At 38.7% G+C, this 23,234-nt stretch overlaps 1 protein-coding gene across 2 annotated transcripts in view; it reads right to left on the bottom strand.

Annotated features, from left to right (window-relative positions):
* CCDC191 (coiled-coil domain containing 191) overlaps nt 1–23,234 on the bottom strand; it is a 97,321-nt gene that overhangs the window by 39,363 nt on the left and 34,724 nt on the right. For both annotated transcript variants that reach the window (XM_040224095.1, XM_040224106.1), the window contains 5 exons: nt 21,429–21,619; nt 11,550–11,796; nt 3,385–3,830; nt 2,521–2,633; nt 440–522 (listed from right to left, as the gene is read on the bottom strand). In XM_040224095.1, coding sequence (XP_040080029.1) covers nt 440–522; nt 2,521–2,633; nt 3,385–3,830; nt 11,550–11,796; nt 21,429–21,619 — 1,080 coding nt within the window. The remainder of the gene's footprint in view (nt 1–439; nt 523–2,520; nt 2,634–3,384; nt 3,831–11,549; nt 11,797–21,428; nt 21,620–23,234) is intronic.

Below are 23,234 nucleotides of genomic sequence, written 5' to 3'. Positions count from 1 at the left end.
GGGTGGGGGGTGGGGGGTTCTGGATGGGGAACACATGTGTGCCCGTGGCTGATTCATGTCGATGTATGGCAAAAACCACTACAATATTGTAAAGTAATTAGCCTCCAATTAAAAAAAAAAAAAAAAGAATCACCCACCTTTGTAAACTTATCAGGTTGAACATTTACCTATTACACACCAGTCTTGGTTATGTGTAAATCTCCTAAGTTGCTAGCTCCATCAACATTTCAAAACATCATGTTGTATACTAATGATGCTGATGCTACTTCTCTTCATTTTCCTAAAACTATCATAGAGTTCAGGCCACGAGGCAAAAAGCCATACCAAAGTTAGTGTTATGCTACTGACTTAGTGGCCTTAAACAACCTAGGTTTCAGTTTTTAATAAAGACCTATACAAATCCTTTTTCCTGCCTCACTTTGCATTCTTGATTTATTACCAATTTCTCCTCTTCTTGTTTTTTCTTCTTCTCTGCCAAGATCCGCCTACGTTCAGCTCGCTGAACTGCTCTCTCTTCCATGGCTAGAAAACAGTAAGAGTTCCAATATAAAAAATATAAAGAACTCTGGAAAAGAAATGTCTCCATTTTATGGTAAAATTGTTAAAGTTTTCTTTTGAGTTTCACAATGCCAAATATATATATATATATATTTGCATAAAATTTATATTAAAATACAATTACAGAAATTGTAATTATACAATGTGTATAGGTATATACACACATACACACACATCCTACAGGTTAAGGACTGACAATCCCATCCTTGGCCATGCTGAACAATTTTCAGATTATGTTTTTGTTCACATTTCTATTAGAATAATTGTTCACTGGTTTAAATAAGATAATGTGTCTTAAAGAAACTTTTAGTATGTGAAATCCAGAAACCAGAATTTTAATTTGGCAGTTCCTTTAATGAATGTTGAAAACTTTAATTACATCTAACAAATACTTTGAGAACAGAATCACTCCTCAAATACCACTGAGTTTGCTACTTTCTCCTTGGTTACTATGTATGTCTGTATGTGTGACAACAACAACAGACAAACTGAGGTTTGGGGTCATGATGATCACATTTTAAACTAGTTTTAGGGCCAGGATATCCAGATGGGCAGGAAATGGAATTGTACTAGGCATCTGAAGAACTGGCATCTGAACGAATTCAAGTGTCAGACTCCTGTTCTTGACAGTCTATTAAATATCGATCCAAAAGAAGCAAATGTGCAAGATGGCCTGATAATATGACTCTGTCACCAGCTGGGGTTTCGTAGGCAGAGGGGCATGGGTGGGAGGAGTATCAAGTTCTGCTCACCTAACTCAGCCAATGGTTACTTTAGGTTCCTTGTGCTGTGTTACAGAGAAGAAAATTGAAGTCCAAGTTTCAAGAATTAATAAACAAAAAACCCAGCAGGCTATTTCTTACAGATATTAAGTGTCGGCTTTGCTGGAAAAAGAATAGTGGGGGTGCCACAGATGGCAGGAATGAGACTGTCTTTAAGGAGGCAGAAATAAGACTAGGGGATTAAAGTGAGAGCCCCAAGAGGCAGAGCCTGTGGTAATATGCAATTTTTCCATCTTTTCTAGAGCTAGTCATTAAAGATTACTTGAAAATAGCCAGGTGTTCCAAAACATGCTAACTCTTTGATTAAACAATAATTTCTTAAAAATAATCACACCAAACTGGGCACTTCCTGATCATCCTCACTGATGGACAAAAAGGTCATAAACTGCTGACTTGGCAGAGAGTCAATGCATAGACTGCTGATTTTTTTTCATTAACAGGAGTGGACTTCAGGCACAGTGTACCTCTGGTGACATCACTTCCTGTTAGGGCAGCAATCCTACCACAGGTAAAAAGTCAGATTTACAAGCCACAATAAAATTGTCAAAGTGCCTACCACTTCACACAAACATACGTTCAGTGCATGACTAAGTACAGAGTAAAAACAACTAGCAGTTTCACTAGGTGAGTTCTAAGGCATGCTTCTCTTTTCATAGAATGGTTTGGTTTAAATAATGATTCTTATGCACATCAAAAATGTTATTAAAATGTCTGGTTTATAGATTTCATTCTAGAAGCCTGTCATCAAGGCACAATTCATTATAAAATGATGTAATAACTTGATGTAGAATACTGTAAACTGATCTGTATTTTAATGTTAAAAAGTACAGTGACAGGTGACCTTTAGTGTTTATTCTTAGAAGCCACTCAGATTTTTTTTGTGAATTGTCCCATTTTAAAAACACAATCCAAATCTCAAATTACAAAAGAATGATTAAACCTTTCAGCAATGTTTTGTTTTTGTATTGGCCAGGAAGACCAGAAAGTTTGGCAGGAGGGGTAGGAAAAAAGTCGTGGTGTTCTCTGGTGTAATCTACTCGTCATGTATCTACCCATCTTAGACTTTGACCAATGGTTCTGCTAAGTCTCAAAACCCAACAGTTGCCAGGATTCAGTCCCAACATATCCTACTCCAGGAGGAAAGATAACCATAACCCAGGTCCCACCGAGATAGCCCTGCCTTTCAGTATAGGATGGGGAGCCATCAACTGCCTTGGATTCCTTCTGGGTCCAGAAAGAGAGTTTCGGGAGTCACTTCTACTGCCTTCAGTCCCAGGGCAAGCAACAGGTGAACTGGGGGGAAAAAGGGGGAAAATAATTCAGACCAGTCACCAGTTTCAGAACTCAAAGTCTTTTACAAACTTTAATTAATCCTTACTCCCTGAGATAACTATGTGTTATAATACCCATTCAATAAATTGGTATAATGAGGCATGGAAAGGTTGAGTGACTGGCCTGAGTCTATGACGTGAGTCAGGTGCTCTGACTCCCAACCCAGTACTTCAGATCAATACATACTGCCCACTTCTTATCCTACCATTTATCACACATACTGAGTATGTCACAAGCATGTCTAAAACCATCTTAAATAGCTTTTGAGAAATTTAGACTATTATTCTAGGTTCAAAGATGTTTATCTCAAACAGCTACAGACTTCCCCAATAAGCCATCCCCAAGGGCTGCTCTGTTTAGACCTGATATTTTCTGACCTGGCTTCTCAGCCCTCAACATAATCAGGAATCCAGAAATCGAGATAGAGCAAGTAAGCATCTTCCTATTTTACTTTGCCTCAGACAAAGGCAGCTACAATACAATTGCTAACTGTATACAACTGGATCCTTATAGGCAGCCACTTGCCTTAAATACCTTTTGGTACCTTTCACAGACCAATCACAATGTATGAGGCCTCTCTGCTTTGCACGTGCACAATAAGCAATTATAGAGTCTGGATGTTGGGTAAAATTCAGGAGCCTTTTGACCACAAAGTAAAACAATAGCAACAACAACAAAGACTTCAGAGAGTGTTCCAATACAATGAACATACTTTGGAACCACTTGGCAGGTTCCTTCCCATTCATCTTCTCCCGGGTTTGACAGCTGGCAGCTCTGTGGGTGCGTACGCCCTGCTGCCCACCGAACCTCTGCCAGCCGCTGATTTTCCTTCAACTCCAGAATTGTTTTCTGCTGCTCCTGAAGTTTCTTCTTCTGCTTTTCAATCAGCTGCTGCTGGAAGATATGGCGGTTGCGGAAATGACCCATGCAAACAGGTTCTGCTTTCCGGCTGCTGGTTCTGAACTTCTTTTTGTTACTAGGCTGCTGGGAGGGTTCATCACCTGGGCCCTTGTGTGGCTTACTGTCTGACGTATCCGGAGGGGCCTTTTGGAGGGGAACCTGGAGGATGCTCTTTGTTGGTCTTCCAAGGTGGCAGCTGGGCAACCAACCACTGCTCCCAGAGGGAGGCTTTTCCCACAAAGCAGGGACAGCAGGCACCTGAGAGAGAAGGAATATGCTGTAGCTCATTCATTTAAAGGACTGTGCTGATGAGCTCTATCTCCCCCAGGTCAGTGCTGCTCTGTTCAATGGCACAACTGTCCTGACCGCAACCACGGCTGCTCTGGGCTCCCGCCTGGCTATCTCAGAGGCTGCCAGTCTTACTGCCATGGCCAGGATATTTGTGATCAGAAAAACGTGCTCTTATAAATATCTAATTTGGATAGTTCATTTAGAAATTGGGCATGATTACTCCAGATATACATCCCAGGAATTTAATCTGCATGAACTGACCCTGAATTTTGCAGGAAATGGGCTTCCCTGGTGGCTCAGATGGTAAAGAATCTGCCTGCAATGCAGGAGACCCAGGTTCGATTCCTGGGTTGGGAATATCTCCTGGAGAAGGGAATAGCTACCCACTCCAGTATTCTTGCCTGGAGAATTCCATGAACAGAGGAGCGTGGTGGGCTGCAGTCCATGGGATCGCAAATAATCAGACCCGACTGAGCAACTAACACTTTCACTTTGCAAGAAATTGAAAATATTATGGCAAAGTATATATTCTTTCTCAAGAATGTTTGACAACTAAGGAAAAACTTTACAAATCAATAATAGCTCTTTAATAATAACAGCTCTTTAATGACAGTTCTTCCAATGTCTCTCTTGCCACTAATAAATTAATCACAGGGTATTTATCTATTTCAGGATCAAGGCCTGGATTAAACCATACTGTCTCCAGCTATTCCAAAGAATTTATTTGTGGGAAGTGTTTGCAAGCCCACTGGGCAAATATCTACATTATATATGACTAATAATATTTTATATTAGCATATGGCTTAATAGTTTTTAAGGCTTTATCACATAAATCTCATTTAACAGATTTAGGTGTTGTACTCAATTACAAATTCTATATAGAAAGAAACAGACTTGTTAATCAGAAAAAGTTATGCTGGTTAAAATAATGTCACAGTTAAAATGTTTCTTCTAGAATAGTTTGATTCCATGGTCTAAAGTCTGATCAGTTTTTGACTCTGTCATCCATAGTGGTGTTAGGAGAAAAATACGATGAACTGTCTTGTATCATAGAAGTTTCTAGCTCCATCAGGGTGCCATACTTGGGAACTCAAAAATAATTTTCATGATGATGGAAGTATTTTCCATAGACTAAGCGAAAGCAAAAGATATAATATATGGAAACTCTGAAATGTTAAAATACTTTAAAACATAGCCTTCTATTTTAGAAATGTCAGTGGACATTTATTCATAAGAACACCTGCTTAAGCAATTTAATGTCAAGCACGGTATGTGTTTTAGGCTCTTTTAAACTTTGTGGTAATGATGCATTATTAACCCAGCAAGACTATAAAAGCCTTGAGTATAGCAACAAGATTTCTTTTGGATCATGGTAAATTTTTAAGGTGAAAATAAGAGAATGAAAGAAAATCTTAATGGTACAGATTGTACTTAACAGAACAGGACTGAACAGTCTGGCTCAATTAGAGAAAATCACCTCTATTAGCTAACTAATAATTTCAAAAAATTTCAAGGTATAAGATATGTGTTCATGGTACATATGTTCCTCTGACAGTATAATTACTTAGCATCTACGTATAGATTTTATATATTCATTTGTTCATGTTACACTGTATACTCCGGGCAAGATCAGAATTTATCTAGTAATCTATAGAATCTATTACAGCCTTATATTTTCATTTATTCTACTTGACTTCAGAGATCTGAAGACTTTTTTCTTGAGTCTAAATTATATACACATGTAGCAATTTTTCTGTTTTATGCAGGTAACAAAGGACTTTCTGCTGACTTCTTCCATTTGAAGATAACTGGAACTTTGTGATGTAAAAGGCTTCACACAGCTATTTACATAGAAGATTCTCTTGGGTCTCAATGGAAACAAGATTATCTAACTAACATCAAGGCAGTTAAATTGCCTAGGGGAAGGGACCAAAATGTTACATAAATCCAAAAAAGCACCCTCATGACCCTCCTCTGCAGAGAGAGACTAAGCTTAAATTAAAACCCGCCTCCTTGCTGGCAGTAATCACAACAAAAAGCAAGGCTGGGGATCATGCAGTGCTCAATTTAACTTCACACATTTGACTTTAGTACTTAACAGCATTATGTAGAAGGGTGCAGGGGCCAGGCTGGAGGTGAGGGGGCAGAGGTTCTTTTCCAAAAGTCTTTTCAAACATGCCAAATGCAATTATGAAAGAAAAAACTTATAGGATTGACTTAATAAAAACTTAACTGTATACTGAGAGAATGAACTTATGGTTCATCAGGGAGGAAGGGTTGAAGGAGGGATATACTGAGAGTTTGAGATTACCATGTACACACTGCTGTATTTAAATAGATAACCAACAAGGACCTACTGTATAGAACATGGAACTTGGCTCAATATCTTGTAAAAACCTAAGTGGGAAAAGAATTTGAAAAAGAACAGATACATGTTTATGTAAATTGAATCACTTGGCTGTACACCTGAAAATCACATAATATTGTTAACCAATGATACTCCAATATAAAATAAAAATTAAAAAAACGAAAATGAGTTCAACAGGTTTCCCTACAGATTAATTATTGTATACTTAGAACACAGAATTTAAAATAAATGTACAACCAGAAAAAAATTCAAATACGACAGACCAATTAAAAAACAAAATGAAACTTAACTGTATACAGTACCAAACACCACAAATAAATCGACAAATAAAATGAAAAAAATGCAAAATAAATGATAATAAAAGCATCAATAGTCTTAAAAACATAGAGTTCCTATAAATAACAAAAAGATATATAATCAAGGGTAAAAATGGACAAAATGTATGATGAGACAAATCACTATTAACTTTTCTATACTCATTTTCAGATATATATATATATATATAAATGGTCAATATAAAAAATCCTTAACCTCACTAGTAGTAAAAAATGCAAATGTTGAAGCAACAATGACATGAAAAATATTTTACCTGTCAACTTGGCAAAAATAATAAGGATGGTAAACAGGAAAACAGGTACTTCTTTGAAACAACCTTCCTGGATGGGCCATTTGGTAAAAGTCTCTAAAATGTGCATTCTATTCTTAGGTATTTATCCGAAGTAAAAGCTTATGGACGTGTGCAAAGACTTAGCTGCTTGTTCACTAAGGCTTTGTTTATAAAAGTGGTAAACTAGAAATAAGTTAAATGCCTAGCAACAGAAAAGAGTCTAGCTTGTGGTTCATGATAGAGTTTCATGCAGTCATTAAACACAATGGCACAGAATGACAGTCCTTAACCAGGGCTTATTCATCAAGTTCACCCATGGAACTTCAAAAAAAACCATGATGCCCCACACCCAGAAATTCTGATTTCGTAGGTCTGAGTCTGTGTTATACTCTCAGTTGGAAACTACTGTTGTAGAAGTAGATTTAGTGACACAGAAAACTCTCATTAATTCTCAAATAATTTTAGAAAAACAGACCACATTATTATAAGAAGAAAGTATATTATCACCAAAATGGGTATAGAGGAACATATCTCAACATAATAAAAGTCATTTATGATAAACCACAGCCTATATAATGCTCAATTGTGTAAAGCTGAGAACCTCCCCACTAAATTCAGGAACAAGACAAGGATGCCCACGCTTACCATTGCTATTCAACATAATATTGGAAAGCCACAGCAATCAACAAGAAAGAGAAATAAAAGGTATTCAAATTGGAAGAGAAGAGGTAAAACTGTCACTGTTTGCAGAAGCCATGATTCTCTATACAGAAAACCATAAAGACTTTGTATACAAACTATTAGAACTAATAAATGAATCCAGTAAGGGGACTTCCCTGGTGGTCCAGTGGTTAGGACTCCACACTTCCACTACACAGGGCACAGGTTCCATCCTTGCTCAAGAAATGCACACATCCCTACTGTGCAGTGCAGCCAAAAAAAAAAAAAAGCAAAAGAATTCAGTAAAGTGGCAAGATATAGGATTAACATATTTAAATCTGCTGCATTTCTTTATACTAACAATGAAATATCAGAAAGAGAAAGCAAAAAAAAAAATTCCATTTAAAACTGCATCATGTTGGCACAACACTGAAAATCAATTATACTTCAATAATAAATGAATAAATAAATAAAACTGCATAAAAAAGAAACCTAGAAATAAGCTTAACCAAGGAAGTGAAAGGCCTGAAAACTACAAAACACTGATAAAAGAAACTGAAGATGATTCAAAGAAACAGGAAGATATCCCATGCTCTTGAATTGGAAGAATTAATGTTATTAAAATGGCCGTGCTACCCAAAGCAATCTACAGATTAAATGCAATCCCTAAAAATATTCATGACATTTTCCACAGAATTATAACAAATAATCCTAAAATGTATATGGAATTATGAAAGAACCAGAATTGCCAAAGCAGTCCTGAGAAAAAAGGATCAAGTTGAAGGCATAGCCCTTCCAGACTTTAGACTACACTACAAAGCTACAGTAATCAAAACAGCATGGTACTGGCACAAAAACAGATGTACAGGACAATGGAACAGAATATAGATCTCAGAAATAAACTCACACACCTATAGCAGATTAATCTCTACCCAAGGAGGCAAGAGTATATGAGGGAGAAAAAAGTCTCTTCAGCAAGTGGTATTGGGAAAGCTGGACAGTCTCACGTAAATCAATGAAATTAGAATATTTCTTCACACCACATATAAAAATAAACTCAAAATGGTTTAAAGACCTAAATATAAGATATGACATCATAAAACTCCTAGATGAGAACATAGGCAAACTGGACATAAATCATAGCTGTATTATCTTAGATCAGGCTCCCAAAACAAAAGAAATAAAAGCAAAAGTAATCCTACTCAAACTAAAAAGCTTTTACACAGCAAAAGGAACCATCAACAAAACAAAAAGTCCACTAAATAGAAGAAAATATTTGCAAACAATGCAACTGACAAGGGGTTAATATCCAAAATATACAACAGTGCATACACCTCAATATCAAAAAAGCAAACAACCCAATAAAAAGTTGGCAAAAGACCTAAACAGACATTTTTCCAAAGACAACATACAGATGGTCAACAGGCACATGAAAGATGCTCAATATCACTAATTATCAGAGAAATGCAGATCAAAGCCACACTGAGGCACCACTCCATACTGGTCACAATGGCCATCATCAAGAAGTCCACGAATAATAAATGCTGAAGAGGGTGTGAAGAAAAGGGAATCCTCATACACTATTGGTGGGAAAGTAAACTGGTGCATCCACTATGGAAAACAGTACAAAGTGTCCTTAAAAAATTAACACAGCAACACTATTTACAACAACCAAGACCTGGAAACAACTCAAGTGCCTATCAATAGACAATTGGTTTAAGAAGATGTGATGTATATAAACACAGCAGGAGATTACTCAGCCATAAAAAAGAATGAAATACTGCTGTTTGCAGCAACAGGGACCTAGATAATATCATACTAACTGAAGTCAGACAGGGAAAGACAAATATTAGATATCATTTATGCATCGAGTCTAAAAAACAATACAAATGAATGTATACACAAAATAGAAACAGATTCAAAGACATAGAAAACAAACTTATGGTTACCAAAGGGGAAAGGGGAAGGGGAGAGATAAACTAGGAGTAGGGGATTAACCGGAGAAGGCGATGGCACCCCACTCCAATACTCTTGCCTGGAAAATCCCATGGACAGAGGAGCCTGGTGGGCTGCAGTCCATGGGGTCGTGAAGAGTCGGACACGACTGAGTGACTTCACTTTCACTTTTCACTTTCATGCACTGTAGAAGGAAATGGCAACCCACTCCAGTATTCTTGCCTGGAGAATCCCAGGGATGGGGGAGCCTGATGGGCTGCTGTCTATGGGGTCGCACAGAGTCGGACACGACTGAAGCGACTTAGCAGCAACAGCAGCAGGGGATTAACGGATACAAACTACTATGTATAAAAGAGATATCAAAAAGGGTACAAGGAACTATATGCAATTATCATACAATAACCTATAATGGAAAATAATCTGAAAAATATGTATATATAACTGAATCACTTGTGTTATATACCTGACACTAATAAAATATTGTAAATCAACTAGGCCTTCCTTTACCAGTATTATGGCAAATTAGATATCCTCAATGACTTGACTGAAGAAAATTTAAAAGCTAAATAGCATTAAAGAGAAAAATCTGCATATGTTTGAATAGAGAAAAGACCCAGCTATATACTTCAACATGTTATTGGTGTGTGTGTGCATTCTCAGTCATGTCCGATTTTTTATGATCCCATGGACTGTAGCCAGCCAGGCTCCTCTGTCCATGGAATTTTCCAGACAAGAATACTGGAGTGGGTTGCCAATAGGAGGTGGTTCCTCCTCCAGGGGATCTTCCTGACCCAGGGATCAAACCTGTGTCTCCTGTATCTCGTACACTGGCAGACAGGCTCTTTACCACTAGTGCCACCTGGCAAGTGGTTATCTCTAAATGATGGAATTGTTGCCTAGTTTTTCTTTTTCCTATTTTTTACTTTTCCTCTGTGAATCTGTTTCTGTTTTGTATATACATTCATTTCTTTTTCCTTTTTGTCATTTTCTCCTGCCAATTGCTACAATTAATACATATGAATTCTTATTAGGAAAATTAAAACTAAACATTCCCCTCTTATAAATCACAAACTCATTTACAAAGGAAATGTCTGATAATCAAATAAGAGGTTCAGGAATTCTAAACAATGCTTTATACATCTGTTCTTGGATGGAATTTTTCTCTTAGTTGTTTTATTTATTTATTTTTAAGGGTTCAAGTTTTAGCATGTAATTTGTATACGCATTTTGACTTGACAAAGAAAAAAAGCAAAATAACTGCCCCTAGCATTTCTTATATTTGATTGGACTCATTAGAAAAATCAAAATGTCCTATATTATTACATATACATCTTTTTTCAGGTATGCAATGTAATGATTTAATATGTATATATTGCAAAGTATACATTAAAAAGTAAAATAAGTCTAGTTAACATCCATCACCACACATGGTGACAAATTTTTTTATCTCTGATGATAACTTTTAAGACTTACTCTCTTAGCAACTTTCAAATATAAAATACAGTATTATTGACTCTCTTAGTTGTTTTAAATTCCCTGTCTATATTACATCTCTACCAAATTTCAACTATTCCAAAGTTTATACGTGATTACAAAAGAAGACTCATTTCAAGAAAGTCAACACTGACCGAAAGGCAACCTTTGCTCACTGCAGCAGCTCTCATCTTTTAGATGGCCCAGGCCAGGAAATCTGACAGGCTGTACTGTGCTGTGTTTAGTTGCTCAGTTGTGTCCCACTCTTTGCAACCCTAAGGACTGTAGCCCGTCAGGCTCCTCTGATGGGAATTCTCCAGGCAAAAATATTGGAGTGGGTTGCCATGCCCTCCTCCAGGGGATCTTACCAACCCAGGGATTGAGCCTAGTCTCCCACACTGCGGGCAGAGTCTTTACCACTGAGCCACTAGGGAAGCCCAAGAATCCTGGAGGGGGTAGCCTATCCCTTCTCCAGGGGACCCTCCTGACCCAGGAATTGAACTGGGGTCTCCTGCAATGCAGGTGGACTCTTTACCAACTGAATAGCCCAGGCTACACAAGGACAAAGCTAAATCCACGTATGTAATAAGCAGGAAGACTAAGCAAAGGAAAAACATCTTACCTCTCCATTTCTAGGTGGATCCTCCATAGCCGTTGCCTCCTCAAGCAGACTGATGCTTGATGACACGTTTGCGCTGAGTTTCCCTAGTGATGCTGCCTCCAGCAGCTCATTCATTTTCTTCCTGGTTTCCTCCTTTGTTACAGCCAGTTCTCTCTTTAGGATCTCTGCACGATGCCAACGCTGCCATTCTGTAAAATGGTGTTGGAGAACTTGTTTCCGGTTATACTCAGTGGCCAGCTGTTGTTTTCTAAGCAACAAAGCACTTTCATTAAAAAAGAAGCCATTTACTGCTTTTTAGTTGATAATATAAATGAAATACAAGTCCAAAGGAGTTCTAGAGATGCTACATCATAGCTCCAGTTTGTTCTTTTATTTAAGCTCAAAGGAGTCATTTTATAAAATTCCCCAGTGCAAAGGCTGTGCTCAAAGAAGGCAACGGCACCTCAAGACACTGCCTCAGAAGAAAGAGGGACTATTCTGTTCTGTCACACCACAAAGACTTACTAAATTTTTTTATTACCATAATATAGTTTCTGAGAGGTTCTGGAGGGGAAGGAGCAGAAAGAACAGGTATTCAGGTAACTACTTTTACAAATATATGAATGCATGAGGGAGATATTCAACTATACTTGCAAATCTAAGGAAGACAGGTTTGGGAGAAGGAGAAAGGGACGAAACTTAACAAGTGAACTGTCAATAACTAGTTAAGTATAAGACATAAAAATCAACATGAACCTTGTGGAAGGACTTGGTCAGGGAAAGGATCTCTGAAGAGAAGGACTCATTTACCAAAGCCATAAACTGCATGAATGAAGGACTCCCTTGTGCAGACGCTTGTTAGCGCTAGAAGTAAGTGAAGGGAATGCACAAGGCACTTGCTCCCACGGAGCTCACTCATAACCTAGTAGGGGGTCTGGTGCACTCTTCCTAAGGAAGAGCACCTTTTGACTCCTGAAAACTTCATGATGTTAGGGGACATGACTGAGTGGAGTTGGGAACTGCCAGCTACATTCCCCTCCCAAAGGGGCCCATAATTTGGAGACATTTTGGTGATAGCCAGGTGACAATTCAAGCATAGAGGTCTCTGAGATCAGTCTATAAGTGGATGATTATCGTCTCTGAAGAAGGGAGCTGTAGAGCTTGGAACTTATGTCACAACCAGGGTCCATTTTGATTTAAAATCTAATACTGTTTAGATACCTATTTAATTTTACTTTGTAAAGGTGACTTGAATAAGTTCTCTACAACATTATTTGCATATCCATTTCTGTTAAACATATATAACACTTAACCCTCCTCATGGACTTTTTGGGGTCATATCAAAAAAAATCATAACATTTTAAGCCAATGAGTCAGAAGAACATTTCTACAGTTCTTAAATGGCGAAAGTGACTTTTAAACCTTCTGTGACTGACACCTGCACTAAGAAAAAAGTGTTACACCATGATTTCAATATAAGCTTATGTGTGTATGTGTGTATGAAACAAAGTATATATAATTGAAACAAAAGTTTTGTCAAAGGATATTTACCCTTACTACCAGAGATGTACTCCAATGTTTCTTTTCTAATCTATTCTATTTTTTAAAAAACATACCTTGTCTTGAGGCTGATTTTAGGAACTATTAATGAGTTAAAACCCTTAGTTTGAAAGACTACTCGAGAGTCACAGAATTTAACATATGTCAGAGGAGTTGGGTGAAATAACCAATTAGAGTAATGTTGATTGAAATAATAGCATTTAGGATAAATGCTAACAGCAATTCTGCCAACAACATATTTCATTATATATAATTGTTTCTTTCTAATGCAATGATAGATAAAAAATACTTGGTGATTGACTGATGGTTTCTATAGTAAAAATACAATATGGTAATAAACATTTATATATAATATTTTACTTTGATAGAAAAAAAGAAAGGATCTAAGACTGAATGACCCTGAAATAAAGATTTTAAAAGAAATAAGACTAATAAATCAGGTAGCAATGCAGGTAAGAGCAAAGCTCAAAAAATTTCAATGTCTAAATAATGAAACAAACAAAATACCAGATGGCATTTTACTCAAGTGAGTGGAAATCGTAAATTTCCACAGGCTAGAAGATGTATGTGCTCTGTCTAATTAATGTAAAATTTGATTTACATCAATCTGAGCATGAAGGAGAAGTGTGAAGTTTACCTGATATGTTAATCTCATGTTTTTATAGCATAAACAGCTAAAAGCTGCACTGGACTCTTGACTGTCAAAGAGAGGGGTTATCTGGGTAGTATGAAAAGGCAAAGAGAAAAATACTTCTGGAAATATAACAAAAGACTAAAGAGTAAAAAAAAAAAGTGGGTTGAAAATGCATGTTTATTACTGTGTTTAGAGCTTTCCCTATTGTGATAATGCAGGGATTCGAGGATGTACTTGGGTTTGTGGAAATGGTAGGAACACAGAAGCCAGCGATCCAGAGACAAGGCTGGTTCTGCTCTTGCTCCCTTGTGGTCCCCTTCAGCAGAGTGACACTTTTGCAGACAAGCCCATTTTTATACCTTTAAAATGATGATACTAAAAGCATAAATATTTCTGAAACTGAAAAATCACTTCTTAAAAGCTCAGTCAGATGTGATTTACTTCGGCATGCTAACCCAAAGAAATGGTTCCACAGTTCCCAAATAAACATAAAATGAAGAGGCCCTTTATGGATCCTGTCCCAATATGTTTCCAAGGTGAAATCAGGGAATTTCTGACAAGAGTATATATAAATTGATCATTATAATTATATAACAAATGCAGAGAAAGGCTGTCTCCAAAGAACTAAGTATATAAAATGTAATAGGTCCAAATAGGAATTTAAATATGAACCAGGCTGCTCAGAATCAACACCGCAAATGCTATGTAGCTGTTGATCTAAAACACAGTAGTCAGAAGAACACTAACTAGATAGAGGACCCTGGGCAAGCAACTGAAAGTGTCTCAGACTCCTCTTCAAAAGTAGTGTCACTCTAACAACAACAAGCCCTATACTGCCCATCACACAGGAGTCTGTTTTTAAAGATATAATTAAAATTTAAAAAGAACCTGAAAATATAGAACACATGCATGTGTAAGGTAACAGCACTATCTAAGGACAAGACTATCAGATATCTAAAAAGTGAGTTTTTAAAAAGGAAGTGAGAAATAATAAATAAATAACCATATGCTAGTGATCCGATAAGAGTGCTGAAATCTGATGCAGAACACAAAAATAGCAATGATGCAAACAGCTGCATTTGGGATGAGCGGGTTCAGCAGGAACAAGAATGCATAAGCTAATGCGTTCCGAAATGCACTAGGTAGCCCCCTCCAAGGAAAACATGCAAGATAACACAGCTCTACTTTAAAGAGATTTAAAGTGAGCCAGCCAGGCCAAGTCTGGCTGGTCCTCCTGCCTCTCTAGCAGACATACCAGGAGCTTTACCAGCTTTGGATGCCATGTAATTTCTAGCCTCTCAAATGGATACCAAGATGAGCATGGGGGAAGGGCAATGGACCGTGATTAGCAGAGATGCCTCATAAATGACTGCCCTACAGCACGCTGAAATCAGGAGGGTCAGAAATGGGGACTGGCAGTCTCCTGTCAGTTCTGCCTTCCCACACCTGGCTAGCCTGGCGGGTTCACCCCAGCCTGTCCCCACACAAGCTGAGTATGTACCGGCTTACCAGTTTTCCCCTAAACTGAAAAATGCTCTCTTCTACTTAGTCATGATCTATCTCTCTCAAAAGATAGGACCCAAGAGTTCCTATTTTTAAAAAGCTGCCTGGGGGACTATAATGCACGATAGCCAAGTCTATGTCATTCCTAAGTTTTTTATCTTGTTGTGCCTTCTGTTGCAATTATTTTTAGTATTTGGGTAAATTTTTAACTTCCCCACTTAGATTGAAAACTCCTAAAAGGCAAGAATGTTCAACACTCTTTTTAGTTCCTCTGCAGGTACTTAAGAAAGAGTCTAGTATACAGTAAGCATCAGTAAAGCTGACCAGGTGAACAAATACATGCTATCAGACAGAATAAATGAATGAGTGAATGAATAAATGTCATGGTTTGAAGGATGACAAAGGGCCTGCCACTGTACTCCCCAGTCCCCATCACTGACATTTTGGGCACTGTTTCCAGACACTGCCTATTAAAGTGTAAGTTTCCTAGGAGGGATAACATCAAATTGAGGAGTACAGACACAGAGTAGGAGGGGCTAGAGGGACACAGGGAAGAGAGATGAAAGCCTGGTTCAGGAAAGGGCCAAAGCACTTGTTCAAGAGAAAGCAGGGTTGAGGATACTGTGGAGATTAGTAAGGGAAGGACACAGATGCTTCCCAGGAAAGAACTGAGGAATTGGGAGAGTAGGCTCAGGAAGGGTGGGGAGAGGATGTTGAAAACAAGCCCTGCTTCTTCCCAGTGTGTCCAGACTGGCTGTAAATGGAAGGAATATGGTGGAGAGGAGGAACGGAAGATCTGGAGCCAATTTTCAATAGTGAATATGCTAAAGAAATTAAAAATACAGTTTAAGTCCAATACCACCATGGCTGAGGGTCTAACAGTGTTGTGTGTCACCATTTCATTGTATTACCTGAGTAGCTAAATCCTTAGTTAAGAGTTTGGGAATATCTGTCAATGTTCCAATTTTATTACAGTATTGTACTGACATTCTATATACACCAAAACTACTTTTAAAAGAAAAAAGACAAAAATTCCTATTAGGGAATTTTTAAGAAAATTTAGAAAATAAACCTTTAGAAAAAGGTGTATCTTTCAGGAGAAATACATGAATGAGTGAGACTCTGAGCACAGGCTCAGTAAGAAAAGAAGGTGACTAAATCAGGAATGAGAAGAGAGGGATTTGTTGTTGCTCCAGAGAGAAAGTGGGAAGAACAGAAAGGAAAGAAGGCAGAGAAAGAAGCCCCAAATGCTGGCCCTGCAAGGGGGACAGGCCAGTAAGAGGAAAGCCCAAGTGGCAAACAAATGTGGATTCAAGAGCTGGAGCCTCAGGACACAGCTGAGATCTGAGAAACAGACACAACACATGATTTTCATGTCCAGGTAAATGGGCTGAAGAATCAACGATGTTCTGTCAATCTGGTAAGAGTTTAATTTCTATAATAAGTAACCCATTTACAATAAATATGCTCTATCCTTTGATCTCACTATTTAGGGAAAAAATGCTTGAAAATGTATGGAGTTAAATTACAGAAGAGGAAGCAACCGAGTTCTTCATTCATCCACTGGCTCACCTATTATTCATCAATTATGTATTTAGCATTCACAAAGAAACTGGGAGAAATTCTGACAAGCATGGCAAAGGGGATCCTGGCTCTCCTGACACCCTTAGTCCCACTGACACTTCTTGGTTTCTGCTTGTAGTAGCTACCTTTGAGCTTTTTTCTCCACCTCTAATAACCCAACCTTCTTTGCACAAAATCACCCAAAAATTTCCTAATGCAATCTCTAGAATGAAGAACATGCAGAGAGCCAGGGATTTGTAGGAAAGCAACATGAAGGACAGTGTGGCTCCTTTTCTATATTTCTAGCTTGACTTGTTATTTGTTAATTACTGCTCTAGTTTCACATCTACAACCATCTAGAGTCAATGGCGATATACCTGAAAGACATGACTGTCTTAGGGAGCCGTCACCTAGATTTTCTTTAACTAGGAGCAGCATAGTATAGGAAAAAGCATCTGACTCAGCATCAAAAGGACCACGCTCTAGTCTTGGATGGGCTACTTGAAGCTTTATGACCTTGACAGAGTTGTTCATCCTTTCTGTGCCTTACTTTTGCAATCTGTAAAATGAGGGGCTGGATCAGATACTCCTTGAGCTATCTTCCTACTCGAAGAGTTTCTTGCTGTAAAGTTTATAGTAAAAAAAAAATTATTATAAGTTAAATATTTTCTAACTCTGACAGTTAAAAAAAATATAGTATCTGTGCTGAGCACTTAAAAATAGATATTTGAAAATAATTCACAGATATGAGACAAGAAGTTCTAAGAAGATCTTTAAAAAAAATTGGCATATAATGCTATTATGAAATCCCCATTTAGTACTTTCATTTTAAATAGCTTAATTGGAATGGAATCTAAAGTTCTTCAGATTTTTCTTCTATAGGTTTCTTCTTCTGGCATGTAAATTTCACAGACCACTCTGAACTTTAACATCTTAGTTTCTACTCGTGTTACGCCCTCACTCATGATGTTTCCCCTTTGCAACACCTCTAATTTCCTTCCCTTTTTTATCCAACAAATCCACCCAATTCTTTGGTCCATCACTGGGTCCTCAAAATTTAGAAGTAAAATTTAAAATGCTCCTTCCCCACACTGAAGATATTCCCTCAGCATACTGTAGGAAAGGAAAATTGTCTACGTCACCATCCTGCTCAAAAATCTTCAGGCATTCACCTTTATTTACCAAAGAATGCCTAAACTCCTTGTCTTACCACTTAAGGCCTTTCACAAGTTGATTAACTTGACAACCACAGGCTTGATTATTTCCAGCCACATTTCATGCCATCATCTCACTCCCTACTTCTACTTAGGAACATTCCACTAACCGCATGCAGAATCCAACTTAAGACCCATCTTCTTGATAAAGCCCTTCCTGATTGATTATATTCTCTGCAGCAAAATATGGAGAAGCTCTATACAGTCAACAAAAACAAGACCAGAAGCTGATTGTGGCTCAGATCATGAACTCCTTATTACCAAATTCAGACTTAAATTGAAGAAAGTAGGGAAACCACTAGACCATTCAGGTATGACCTAAATCAAATCCCTTATGATTATACAGTGGAAGTGAGAAATTGATTTAAGGGCCTAGATCTGATAGACAGAGTGCCTGATGAACTATGGAATGAGGTTCGTGACATTGTACAGGAGACAGGGATCAAGACCATCCCCATGGAAAAGAAATGCAAAAAAGCAAAATGGCTGTCTGGGTAAGCCTTACAAATAGCTGTGAAAAGAAGAGAGGTGAAAAGCAAAGGAGAAAAGGAAAGATATACTCATCTGAATGCAGAGTTCCAAAGAATAGCAAGAAGAGATAAGAAAGCCTTCTTCAGCGATCAATGCAAAGAAATAGAGGAAAAGAACAGAATGGGAAAGACTAGAGATCTCTTCAAGAAAATTAGAGATACCAAGGGAACATTTCATGCAAAGATGGGCTCGATAAAGGACAGAAATGGTATGGACCTAACAGAAGCAGAAGATATTAAGAAGAGGTGGCAAGAATACACAGAACTGTACAAAAGGGATCTTCATGACCTGGATAATCACGATGGTGTGATCACTCATCTAGAGCCAGACATCTTGGAATGTAAAGTCAAGTGGGCCTCAGAAAGCATCACTACGAACAAAGCTAGTGGAGGTGATGGAATTCCAGTGGAGCTATTTCAAATCCTGAAAGATGATGCTGTGAAAGTGCTGTACTCAATATGCCAGCAAATTTGGGAAACTCAGCAGTGGCCACAGGACTGGAAAAGGTCAGTTTTCATTCCAATCCCAAAGAAAGGCAATGCAAAAGAATGCTCAAACTACTGCACAATTGCACTCATCTCACACACTAGTAAAGTAATGCTTAAAATTCTCCAAGCCAGGCTTCAGCAATACGTGAACCATGAACTTCCTGATGTTCAAGCTGGATTTAGAAAAGGCAGAGGAACCAGAGATCAAATTGCCAGCATCCGCTGGATCATGGAAAAAGCAAGAGAGTTCCAGAAAAACATCTATTTCTGCTTTATTGACTATGCCAAAGCCTTTGACTGTGTGGATCACAATAAACTGTGGAAAATTCTGAAAGAGATGGGAATACCAGACCACCTGACCTGCCTCTTGAGAAATCTGTATGCAGGCCAGGAAGCAACAGTTAGAACTGGACATGGAACAATAGACTGGTTCCAAATAGGAAAAGGAGTACGTCAAGGCTGTATATTGTCACCCTGCTTATTTAACTTCTATGCAGAGTACATCATGAGAAACGCTGGACTGGAAGAAACACAAGCTGGAGTCAAGATTGCTGGGAGAAATATCAATCACCTCAGATATGCAGATGACACCACCCTTATGGCAGAAAGTGAAGAGGAACTAAAAAGCCTCTTGATGAAAGTAAAAGAGGAGAGTGAAAAAGTTGGCTTAAAGCTCAACATTCAGAAAACGAAGATCATGGCATCTGGTCCCATCACTCCATGGGAAATAGATGGAGAAACAGTGGAATCAGTGTCAGACTTTATTTTTCGGGGCTCCAAAATCACTGCAGATGGTGACTGCAGCCATGAAATTAAAAGACGCTTACTCCTTGAAAGAAAAGTTATGACCAACCTAGATAGCATATTCAAAAGCAGAGACATTACTTTGCCAACTAAGGTCCGTCTAGTCAAGGCTATGGTTTTTCCTGTGGTCATGTATGGATGTGAGAGTTGGACTGTGAAGAAGGCTGAGCACCGAAGAATTGATGCTTTTGAATTGTGGTGTTGCAGAAGACTCTTGAGAGTCCCTTGGACTGCAAGGAGATCCAACCAGTCCATTCTGAAGGAGATCAATCCTGGGATTTCTTTGGAAGGAATCATGCTGAAGCTGAAACTCCAGTACTTTGGCCACCTCATGCAAAGAGTTGACTCATTGGAAAAGACTTTGATGCTGGGAGGGATTAGGGGCAGGAGAAGAAGAGGACGGCCGAGGATGAGATGGCTGGATGGCATCACTGACTCGATGAACATGAGTCTGAGTGAACTCCGGGAGTTGATGATGGACAGGGAGGCTTGGCATGCTGAGATTCATGGGGTTGCAAAGAGTCGGAACACGACTGAGCAACTGAACTGAACTGAACTGATATTCTGTAGGAGCCTCCTCAGTTATTTCCCTCTAGTAGGTTCTCAACAGCCAAAAGAGATACATTACAAAGTATATAATGCTAGTCCACACCTGTACTATTTCTAGATTTCATCTTCCCCACAAAACTGAGTTCTTAGAGGACAAGGGGTCATGCGTCAGGCTCCTACGTACCCACCCCAAGGCCTGATGCTGTCACGGGGATGCACAACTCCAGCAGTGGCACTCCCTCCAATCAATACATGACGATACTTTCACATACAATTCATCCAATTTTCCACCCAGGATGAACAACAGAATCGCTGGTTGAGAAGTGATTAAACCTAAGACCATGAACTGCTCCCTCCAGCTTTTCTCACCAATAAACAAATGGTTCCTTCCACATCTATGATTTTGGTGTAAGAAGGCAAAGTTGAGCTTGGAAATCAAAAGAAGAAAACATATTTAAAGTTGATAGAGCAAAAGAAAGTTTTCTTTGAGAACAAATTCTGTGTCATTCACAAGTCTAAGAGGGAATTGATATAAAGGTGTCAAAAACCTCTAAATAAGGTGTGGGGAAGTGGGAGAAATCATTCTTGCAAGGTTTGCTCTCCCAAATGGATATTCTTTCCCTATATCTGTAATTAACATTCTATGTGAGGACAGTGATTTCTATCAATGAAAATTACTAGCACATAAGTTAAAATCTGTCTGCTAAATTGTAAGATGGTCCACGGTGCAATGCTACTATGTCAAAGGACAAGGGAAAAAGCATAATACTAACTTCCTTTAAAAAAAAGAAAAGCATGTACATTTGTATATTTTAATCCAAATTTTTTTGCTTATAATGTTCAGTTAAAATTTTCCAGTTTGGAATGTAACAGAGAAAAACAGTGATATATTTTAAATGTAAATGAGATGATTCCAGTGAACAGCATTTTTAGAGCTTATTTTTGGGTTCTTCAGGAGGAAAGATGTCCTACATAAACATAGAAACATAAACATATGTCCTACATATACATTTTCATGGCATATAATTCATGGTATTAATACATATAATAGTACCTGTTTTCTTCTCTAAGGTAATTTTCTATAGCTTGAGTCTCCCGCCCCAACTTCTGGGATCTTGTGTAGTCTCTCCAGGCCCGCAGGACCTTCAGTTGCAACTTCCAGTCAGACAGGGTCCCAGCTTTCCCCAGCTTAATCCTATGATCAAGAATCAGCTTGTGCCAGGCAGAGAAATACCGTTTTTGACACTGCAATGGAAACATTGGAAAATCAGTGCTAGGGTTTCTAATATCTACTGATGGGAACCCTCTCCTCAGATTTCCCCCTCATACTTTATCTAACGAATCTAGGAACTAGATGGAAGGGGACCAGACAACTGCTTTATGCCAATAGTGATGAGAAACACTCAAGTCTTGCAGTTAAGGCACTATCAGCCTCATGACTTAAGCTATTACTAAAATACTTAACTCTTGTCTTAAGGCACTAGTCCTACGTAGAGCTGGAGGAGCTGTCACAACTAAGATCTAAGTTAAGAGGCCTATTTGGGAGACCTGAAAGGTCTGCTTCCAAGAGATCTCCTGTGCCAGACTGTCTTGGGGCTTACATGCCAACAGGGAACGTCACTGATGTCCTACACAAATGAACACAGGCGATCCCATAGCATGGAATGCAGTTTCTGGTGCCTCAGAACAAGACAGCTAAAAATGGCTTCAGCTGAGCTACCACTGACCATGACCACATGGCCGCTCACCAAAAGCAAGCTCACCAGTGCTGTTGGTGAGCACTCCAAGAGAAACTAGATACCCATGCTGCTTGCAGTCTTCCACTATATGTATCTGATAACAAATCAGACAAGGTCTACTGACCCTAAGGATGTCCCCAGAGGAGTAATTATGGTCCCACGCTAAGACTTACATCTTCTATTTTCACATTTTATGCTCCTACTTCATCAAATTACTTTCAGTTCTTGGCCTTATACTAACCACACTGTTTCTGCACTTCCCCATTTATGGTCATATTAATTTCTCTGTCCTTTTATGCCCTCTCTTTGCCTGATGACCTCAGGAGTCACCTCTCTCAGGAAGCCTTCCTATTACCAATCACTCTCCCCACATGTAAGTACTCTTCCCCTGGGTTGCCAGAGCAACCTACGCTTTCTAGTCAAAGCAGTCCTCATACTATATTATAGTCACCTGATACCAGTCTTCACAAGGCTGTGAGCCTCTAGAGAAGGGCCTGGTAGATCTGAGAGTGCCCCACATGTGCATGCTCAATTGCTCAGTCATGTCTGACTCTGCGATGCCATGGACTGTAGCCCGCCAGGCTCCTCTGTCCGTGGAATTCTCCAGGTAAGAATACTGGAGTGGGTAGCCATGCCCTTCTCCAGAGTATCTTCCCAACTCAAGGATCAAGCCCAGGTCTCCTGCACTGAAGGTGAATTCTTTACTGTCTGAGCCCCTAGGGAAGCCCCGTACCACATGTGGGGGGCACTGCATAGATAAGTAACTGCATAGAAAGTGACTCTGGGAGGTCCAAGAGATGTCTAGCGACCAGCATCAAGAACTTGGTGGCCATACCAGGGTTGGCCCTATTTATTGCTTCTTTCTCTTTAAAAATACTTATCCTTCACTATTTCAACATTTAGTAAGCACCTACTGTGTTTGAATTTCAGGATTCTGAACAAGTTTTTTTATGATAGAATCTCTGCATTGTGAGGTTATAGGGAGAGAGGGTATATAACTTAAAGACCAATAACATAGGCGAGCATAGGCTGGAATTCCCAGAATAGCTCATTTGGCCTGAAATAGTTCCCACAAAAGAAACCAATTATATTCTCATTTAGACAGACTACAAAATCTTGTT

Source organism: Oryx dammah, unplaced genomic scaffold (assembly GCF_014754425.2).
Source record: "Oryx dammah isolate SB20612 unplaced genomic scaffold, SCBI_Odam_1.1 HiC_scaffold_2, whole genome shotgun sequence".
Classification (NCBI taxonomy): Eukaryota; Metazoa; Chordata; class Mammalia; order Artiodactyla; family Bovidae; genus Oryx; species Oryx dammah.
The sequence above is the reverse complement of the archived record's forward strand: the minus strand, read 5'-3'. Positions and strand labels throughout refer to the sequence as shown.